The sequence below is a fragment of the Perna viridis genome, chromosome 4, assembly GCF_037379345.1.
Source record: "Perna viridis isolate PV_CMFRI_1.1 ecotype Kerala chromosome 4, ASM3737934v1, whole genome shotgun sequence".
In the NCBI taxonomy this organism is placed as follows: Eukaryota; Metazoa; Mollusca; class Bivalvia; order Mytilida; family Mytilidae; genus Perna; species Perna viridis.
The window spans coordinates 26,618,549-26,627,636 of NC_142448.1; the positions used below are offsets into that span (position 1 = coordinate 26,618,549).

Consider the following 9,088-nt stretch of genomic DNA (forward strand, 5'->3'; position numbering starts at 1 on the left):
GATTTAAACAAACGGCGTCATTGAAGCGCTTGGAACAAACGCCGCTTGGGACATTGTGACAACAAAGATGATTAACCACGATTGTTGTAAACAGTCAGCAAAAATAATGAATTTTACAATATTTTACCCAAAATGATTGAAAATGGGTGGTCAAACGGTTAAAAATGAGCACAAATACTGAAGAGAACCTAAACAGTAACCCTGGGAGTCCAACGGAATCACTTCCAGTCACGTAATTGTTTTGTGTATTTGTAGTTATTGTAACAGATGTTTTCAACGCATGGTCGTTTTTTGTTTGTAAACAAATTTCTTCCAGTAATAGTTGTTTAAATAATCATTGATTACTGAATTGAAAAAAAAAGAATTTTGTTACATTTTGGACTTTGATTTTATTGAACAAGTGCTTACATTTGTAACTGTCCATAGTCATACATAGATAGGCACAGTGAGTTACATGTATTATTTTCAATGGTCATAATTTACTACATTGTATATAAGTTACAAGTCACATTGGTTCTGTAGTTTTATATATGTAAACTTGGAATTGTAGTTAAAATACAAGTACATGAAGTTGAATTTCTATGATAAGGGTTAACTAATTTTCATGAGTAATGAATGAACAGACTGTGAGTACATGTATGTTCTCACCATTCAGTGTAGGTGCATAGACTATCTTTGGCTCAGTATTTCAAAGTTTGATAGGCTTGTTGTCTCTTAGACACATTTTCATTGTTTCCACTTTCTTTTATTTGGAATAAGGGAGTTTGCCAATCTCATTAGTGAGTCATATTCATTGATTTGTGTATCATTAAGTGTCAAATTTGTTGGCAAATAAAAAAAGTAAATAAACAGTTGACAATTTCAAGATTAGAACCCAATTTTCAAAACTTTATATAACTTTGTTATGTTGTATTTATATTTGTAATTTTAGTTCTGTAAAATGTTTCATTTCGATAAAATAATTTATATTTTGTAGGGGAATTTATAACTCTTTTACTTGAATAATAAATTTAAATTGATATTTACATGTATATGTAAACCTTTTTTTCATATAAAGTTTTTTTTTATTTAAAGCTCATGTAGTCTAATTACTGAATATTTATTTAAAAATTCCATGGATAAAAAGAGTTTTATTGGCAGTGTAGGAAACCAAAAGAATTTTTCAATTACATGTATCTTAAAAAATGGAAAAAGTCAGGATAATTTAAAGTTGACACCCCATGCCATTCAATGAATTTTTTCGATGGAGCAGTGTTGCAAATAGTCGTCACATTCTGAGACGTTTGTATAATATTAATTTGTTGTGACATGCATCATTAATTTGATCCTCTATCCTACATATTAACATCTAAATGAACTGTCCCGTACTACCATACATCATGTACTAAGTTATATTTTTATATAGCCTAGCTGGCTGAGTGGTCTAGGGCGCTGGACTTTCTGCAGGCGGTGTTGCCATAGGTGTCACAGCAGTACGAGTTCGAGTCCCGTGGAGGGAACGACCAAAAATTTGCATTGCAAATTGACAGTTTTAACATCATTGGGCATTTTTCAGACCTTTATATATATATATTTACATATACACACACACATGCTATACTCATTGTTCAGATGTACATTAAAAGCTTTCTATTTCAGAGTGGAGAGTGAATCAGAGAGTTTTGTGTCATCAGATGATGAACCAGTCATGATTAATGTGAAATCAAAAGGAGAGGCTTTCTGTGACTGTCATAAGCGGGGCAGAGAGAAAGATTGTGTCTGTGGGGAAGAAGATACATGTAAGATGACAAAAATCATTCAAAAATCTTGTATAATGTACAAAAATATTTAATGTAATAAGTTGTAAATTCCACACTGCAAAAATCATAGATATAACATATACAAAAGTTACCCATGTATTTATGAAATGTAGAAATGTAAATTGCTTAAAGATGCTTTTAACTTGTACAAAATTTGAAATTCAATGTAAATTTAGCAGGATATACCCCAATTATTTAAAACTTAATACATGTAAGTAATAAAGAACAATAATCACAAGCAAAAGAAAGGTGCATAGTAAACAGCTTACATTCATAAAGAATTTCTTCTACTCATGAAAGAAATTCACCATCTTTTTACATTAATAAAGGAAATCTCAGATCTTCAACAGGGCCGTAAGTAATTGTAAAGAACATATTATTCTTCTTTAAATTAAGATATATTAAAAAAATAAATTAAGTGTTCTTTGTTGTGTGTGTCTGTTTTCCATGTCTGGTCTTTGTCCCTGGATTACATTCTTTTGATTACTGCTATTATCTTGGTTCCCTTGATTACTCTTTCAATGTATACATTTATATATGAATAATTCCTATGTCTTAAAAATTTTATATTACACAATTTATTTAGGTTTTGATTGGACTTGGGATGATGCTAGCAAATCCCATGCGAGTGTGATAAAAGAAGGAGAGCGTGAAGTAATGTTTCACATAGACTATAGTGCAGGTACTGCAGCGGTACGAGGAAATCTCAAGATGCACAAGGATCAATACTACTGGGAAATAAAAATGACAACCCCTGTTTATGGAACTGATATGGTATGAAATGTATAAAATATACAGGGTGATTTTTTAAGATGAAGAGGAAAAAGATCTTGAAATTTAGCATTTAAGCGCCTTAGACTCATTTATGTCCAATCATAAGGATGATCTCATGAAACAAACTAAAGTTTTTTCTTGCTTTTTTTATCATATTTCTGTTGACATGAAAATAAGGTCACTAAAATATCCTGCAAAAGAGTAATTCATTATTGTGAGCTCTAGATAATGACTGATTTTACTTTAGTTAGGGCCTGCCACTTTTTAGTAGTGGTTGCCCTATAGTGATTACTCTGTCCTTTTATCCATTACAAATTGTGTCCGTATGTAACTTTTTTTGTCTTTTAATGTAGGCTTTTGATATTTTGCGTGTGGGTAGATCACCTAAAGACAATGTGTTGCATACCATGGATAGTGGATTTTTGTCTTTTGATGTGGGTGTTTGATATTTGGCGTTGATCACTTAAATCAAATTCATATATATGGCTAAATTGCATCTCAATGATTTCTAGTTTTACTGAACAAGAACTTATTGGATAAGAAGATATACATTTTGTCTAGTTTTATTAGTGCATGATATATTTGTTACTAGACTCTTTCTAAACACTTTCAAACTTGTGATAAAAAGAGAAGCTATTGTGTTGTAGATCTTCATGTACATGTACACAAGCATCAACTTAAACTTTACTTTCTCCTTTGTCCACAGTGAAGTCACTATTTCCCTCCACTATGTCTCCACCAAAAGTAAAAAGTGAGATGAAATTACTGCAATGAAATACTTTTCAATCATTATTTGGTATATAACTGAATTGTTATAATATTTTAGAATTAAGTACATATTGATTTTAGGCAGAGGAATTTAATTACAGAGATATTTTGAAAAAAAGTGACTCCAGTGACTGGACACTCACCTCATCTCCTCTGTCAGGAGTGGAGAATTAAAAATTCATGTTGCAATTAGTGTTAGTCTTTTATCTAATACTTAGAAATATTTTATAGCTCTGTGTTTATAGTTCAGGTCCAAATTCCCAAATTTTAAATATACGATAACAGTGCACTGATTTAACATAAAACCAATATACAGATGAGGCCTATATGGATTCTCTTAGGATGCAGCTGACTTTTTAAATCTTTTTTAAATTTTTAAAGTTTTAATTTGTTGAACCATCAGTCTCTAATTAATCAATCAATAATTAATCCGTGACACCTGTAATTGAAGGACAGTGTATTAATCACAAAATGTTATAATTCTGATCTGAAGTTGACAACATCTTGGTTGCTTCAAAACGATATGAAATTTGTGATGCCACGATGATGTATACTCAACCAGTGGCTGTATATCACATGTAGAAATATTGTCAATGCATTTTGACTGTTCAAATAGAACAGTTTCATTTTTTAAATATTTTGTACTTCCTTGCTTTTCCTGATTATGGTATTGTATATTTTTTTAGATGGTTGGTGTATGTACAACAGATATTGACCTAAACAAGTGTCGTCGTGTATTCTGTAGTATGATTGGTCAGGATGGAGATTCGTGGGGTTTATCATACACAGGACATATTCAACACAAGAAGACCAAACAGTCTTACTCATCAAAGTTTGGCCAGGGGTCCATTGTGGGGGTCCATCTGGATATGTGGCATGGGACTTTGTCTTTCTATAAAAACAGAAAACCATTAGGTATTGTTAAAGTAATTTTTATGACCTTTATTTAGGTTATTGGCTCAAATGTTAAACAGATGAAATGTTGCCTAAAGCAACTACATTGTACACAAGGTCAAATACATGTACTTTCTTAAAATTTGTATTATACTAATACAAGTACACTGTATAAATTATCCCCAAGGTATTCATGTGATCATGTCTTTTCTAAGGATGACATATAATTATACATTGTGTTTAAATAGCAGTTAAATACATGTGTCTTGATATCCCTTTGATGTTTAGAATATTTAGTCAATTTATATTTTGGAAGAGTGTGTTAAGCATTTACTCAGCTTGCACTTTGTAATCAATCTATATTTTGATACATGATTCCCATTATTTTCTTATCAACATTATATGAGATGAAAGCTATGTTTGAATGTTGATTGCAGTCTACTGGTGTTAATAATTTCACACTGCTAAGATAGTATATACATATATTTTAACTCATATTAAGTGCTTTGTTTTTCAGGTAATAAGTTTAATGCATAAAAAAATGAACAACTTGGGTGGTCTTATGGTTACATGCTTGCCATGAGTGTGAGAGATTGTGGGTATCACCCCATCGTAGTCATATCAAAGATGATAAAATTGGTAGTCACTGCTTTTCCTCTCAGCACATAGGATATAGGAGATAGAGTAACAATTCGTTGGGTCAGATTCAGTATAATTTGTTCTAGTGAGGTCATATGCCTACCTGATGGCTGTTGCTTATGTGAGCTAGCACATTAAAAAAAATCTCAGTATGTCCTACTAGTAAAAAGCATTTGTTAGATTGATGAAACGTTCATGCCCTGTAATGTATGCAATATATGCCATAAAAAGTTGAGCATAAATCAATCAATTAATCATAAAAAAAGTAGGAAAGTTCTAGTGCTGCCAAACATGAAAGAGCCCTATTCAAACTTAGGACATTTTTAACTTTTAAAAAAATACAATTTTTCATGTCATTAAAACTTGTTAACACTTAAGACTAATATTTTTGTTGGATAGACCAGAGATGCCCTAGAAGAAAAATTGAGACACTTATAATAGAATGTACTCTTATGATTGTAGGTATAGCATTTACAGGACTTCAAGGAAAGATTCTGTATCCCATTGTATCTTCCACAGCAGCCAGAAGTGGCATGCGAATTATCCGGTGCTGTTCATTTCCAACATCATTACAGTTCATGTGTTGTCAAGCATTGCGGAGAGTGATTCCATCTCATTTAGACGTTTTATCTGCTGTAGTTTTACCACCTGGACTCAAAGATTTTTTGAAGAATAATGTCCAATGGTTGTTGCAGCCATTCCCATCATGCATACCTAGTAAACAAAAAACTAGAAAACGTACTCATTCTGAGAATGTAGATGCAGAAGAGGAAGCTGGATCAAGTAAAAGGTTAAAGGTTACAAAAACTAATGAAGATGATGAAGAAAAACTGATTTAGTTTTTTTTTATGGAGTTGTGAGATGTGGGTGTTATTTGTTATTTCAATTATCAATGACAGAGACTTTCTTCAATTGAACTATCTTTGTTATTGCATCGTATGTAGGAATAGTTGGTCAGAAGTAAATGTTTTCTATGTTTACAATTTATATTATAAAAAACAGAAGAACAAGTATTTATAGACACTGCCAATACTGTAAAGATGAGATAATACTGTTAACATTGAAATTTTGCCTAGGAGTAACTTTTGCTACATGAGTGTTGCAAAATTTTCACAAAAATAAACCCCTCATGAACATTTTCCTGTTTAATTTGTTAAAAATGTTAAGACATCTGACTGTGTAATTTACACCAGCACAGGAAAGTTTGGCATAGAAATTACACCTCTGCAATACTTCCATGTTTACACTATTTATACTTATTGTCTGTCATCACTCCTCAGGTATGCATCATAGCTTTTCTTATATAATTGGTTAAATGGTGTCAAATCTTCATAAAACTTTGTACATATGTTTAACTTGTAGATCACTTATAATGTGGTTTTGATTAAGAAGTGGCAATTTATTTTCTGTTTAAATTTGTCATCAATGAAAAAAAACACAAAAACTTTTTCAGTTGTCTTGTCAGCAAATTTTACTGTTTTTGAAATCAAATTTTTCTCATTGAAACACATTTTTTTGCTATTTGTTTCATCAGCTGAGAGATACTCTAGTTTCAGATATTATTTGAGTTACAACAATGATTTTACTCATTAAATTAATTGGACCAGGTAAGTTTATTTTGATATAGAATTGTTTTTTTTTTCTGATCTGTTACGTGTAAAAGTTAATTTGAATTGTTTTAAATAACACATTCACTAGACTTACCCCCTATTTCAGATATTTTCTGCTGGTTGTTTGGCTTATGACTAGTAATTACTTAATTTTCAATAGGAATTCTTAAACCTTCTAGGATTAAAAGTAAAAAGATTGGACAGATAAATGTAGTACAGCTTTGGTCTGAAGATTTACAGATAGCATCCTTGTAACCCCAGAATTTCAATATAGCATCTTGCATCTTAAAATTATAGCATTACATTTGTATTTGACTCGAGGGGAGTTCTTTTTGGAAAGTATCCTGGTAAAAAATGTAGCGTCGGGGCAATGTGATGCCATATGGCCCTTTGGAGCTCACTGTCACTTTTTGCTATAAAATGTATTTGGCTGATACATGTACAGACCAGTATATTAAAAATTTACATTGGTACCTTATAACCCTGTTGAACATTCCCTTTCATTAAACTAAATCAACCATACAACTGTTCTTTAAGATGCAGTTGTGTAAGGACTATCATGTAATTTTTCTTGTCTTGTGTTTAAGGAGGTAGACTTTGATGCTTACATGAGATTGATGTAAAATGCTGAATACTAATGTACCAATGATTTGTAAGAGTTGTGTCCTTTATTCTAGGTCTACCTCCTTAAACCAGACATCTTCAGTCCATTTATACTAGTTTCAATTAATTTTCAACCTGTATAAACTGAACACCTGCTATAACTGAACAAATCTTGCAGTCTGAAAGGCATTCTGTGTAGTCAGGTTTTACTGTCTATGATTCAAACCTGATTTTCCTCCGCTTTTTCAAATCTGGATTTTACCGTTATTACTCTATTTTTTTTAATGTATATTTACTTCTGATTTTGCTAGTTTCCACTTTGTTTGTTGACCTCGTAAAATCAGGTCTGATGATTTCACTTCTGATATTTTAGTGTATGTCCCTTTGTTTGAATGACATAAATCTTTATGGCTGTTTGAATAATTGAGGTTGTTGATTAGTGTAAATACTTATGTTGTACCGTGTACAGTGTACTGGTGTTGTACCGTGTACAGTGTACTGGTGTTGTACCGTGTACAGTGTACCGGTAATTTTGGTTAAGAGTGATATTTTATGAATGGTTGTTCACTGAAAGGTCAAATGTATGACAAGCATTTTATTGTTTTTTTTTGTTTTTTTTTCATTTAGTTTGAAATACATGGCAGTTCAAAGAAATATGCCCTTGTTAATGGTGCTGTCAGTTTTCTTCCTTACTAATTAGTTAAAGTCTGTTGAGTTATCTTAGCACTTTTTCCGAAGATCATTGTAGCATAGTACACCTGATTCATTTTAGGACTTGGTTTGATTAAGATGCTACAGAACAGTACATAGAAAATAGAAAGAACAAAATACTTCTCAGCACTGCAGGTAATAGGCCAGGGCCTGGACCTTCTGTAGTCAAGTTGTGACCAATCAGCTAACTTGAATAAGAGAAAAATCTCATTTTCAGATTTTTTTATCAAACATGGCCCTGACTCATGAGTCTCATTTTCAGATTTTTTTTATCAAACATTGCCCTGGCTCACGAGTGTCATTTTCAGATTTTTTATCAAACATGGCCCTGGCTCTTGAGTCTCACTTATGATGAAGTATTAAATATGTTCTTTTTTCATATGTCAAGTGAACATCAAGACATTTTAAAATGTATTATTTTAGTAGTGGAATAATTAGATTTTTTTTGTTTCTTTTTGTGATCATCAATTGTATTGTCATTATGGATTGGGACTACTCCCTTATTATGATCTAAAGTACAAACTACTAGTATCAGTATTAAAACAATAGTATCTGTACATGGTATTCTTGTTATAGTTTTGTTGTTATAGGAAGATACATGCTACAGCTTTAGTGGGAATATTCACTTTTCCCCATTTAACACATGTTTTGGAATTCTAATACCTGATACATGTACAGCTCTTAGCTTTTTATCTTCTTGTTGCATTGGATTTAAATAGATATCAATAATAGATAGGAGATACAGTGGAGATGGATTGACCAGACCTTTCTTATGGTTCCATTAGGTCGGACATTCCATGCTGGTTTATTAAGTCATCATAGCCTGTTCAATCTAATGGAATCAAAAGAAAGGTCTCTTCTTCTCTGTGGACCTGTTGAAACTACACGAATGATCTGGTCATCCAATTATCTCTGTATTGGAACCATGAGAAAGGTCTTTTCATCCAGTCTTCTCTGTGGACCTTTTTGAGCGATATGAAAGGTCTTTTCATCTGATCTCATCTGTGGACCTAAATGATGTAATTATGCTTTAAAATAGTGTATCTGCCTCTGTATTTTAGATGTTTTTCAGAAGACGAATCTGTCCATCCATTTGTATTATGGAAATTTAATTATTCCACTAGAGCTGTAGTATACATGTTAAAAGTTAAGCTTTAGGCATTTTTTTTTCTCTTCTGTTTATTTATGTTGTGAACAAAATAAAAGATGTTTGAAGATATTATGGTCTAGGATTATAAATCTTTGTTGATGTATTATATTTGTTAATGACAATAAAGATTGTACATACAA

General features: G+C 31.7%; 1 protein-coding gene across 1 annotated transcript; it reads left to right on the plus strand.

Annotated features, from left to right (window-relative positions):
• The first annotated feature begins 52 nt into the window (after positions 1–52).
• On the plus strand, positions 53–9,088 carry LOC148619525 (SPRY domain-containing SOCS box protein 3-like). Its single transcript, XM_088579498.1, has 5 exons — positions 53–232; positions 1,639–1,778; positions 2,386–2,573; positions 4,028–4,256; positions 5,337–9,088. The coding sequence occupies exons 1-5, from the start codon at positions 165–167 to the stop codon at positions 5,711–5,713; spliced, it is 1,002 nt and encodes a 333-aa protein (XP_088435624.1). The 5' UTR covers positions 53–164; the 3' UTR covers positions 5,714–9,088.

Coding starts and splice junctions, on each gene's coding strand:
- LOC148619525 (XM_088579498.1), top strand. CDS start 165: ATGAGCACAAATACTGAAGAGAACCTAAACAGTAACCCTGGGAGTCCA. Junction 233..1,638: donor ACGGAATCACTTCCAGTCAC/GTAATTGTTTTG, acceptor TTTCTATTTCAG/AGTGGAGAGTGAATCAGAGA. Junction 2,574..4,027: donor CTGTTTATGGAACTGATATG/GTATGAAATGTA, acceptor ATATTTTTTTAG/ATGGTTGGTGTATGTACAAC.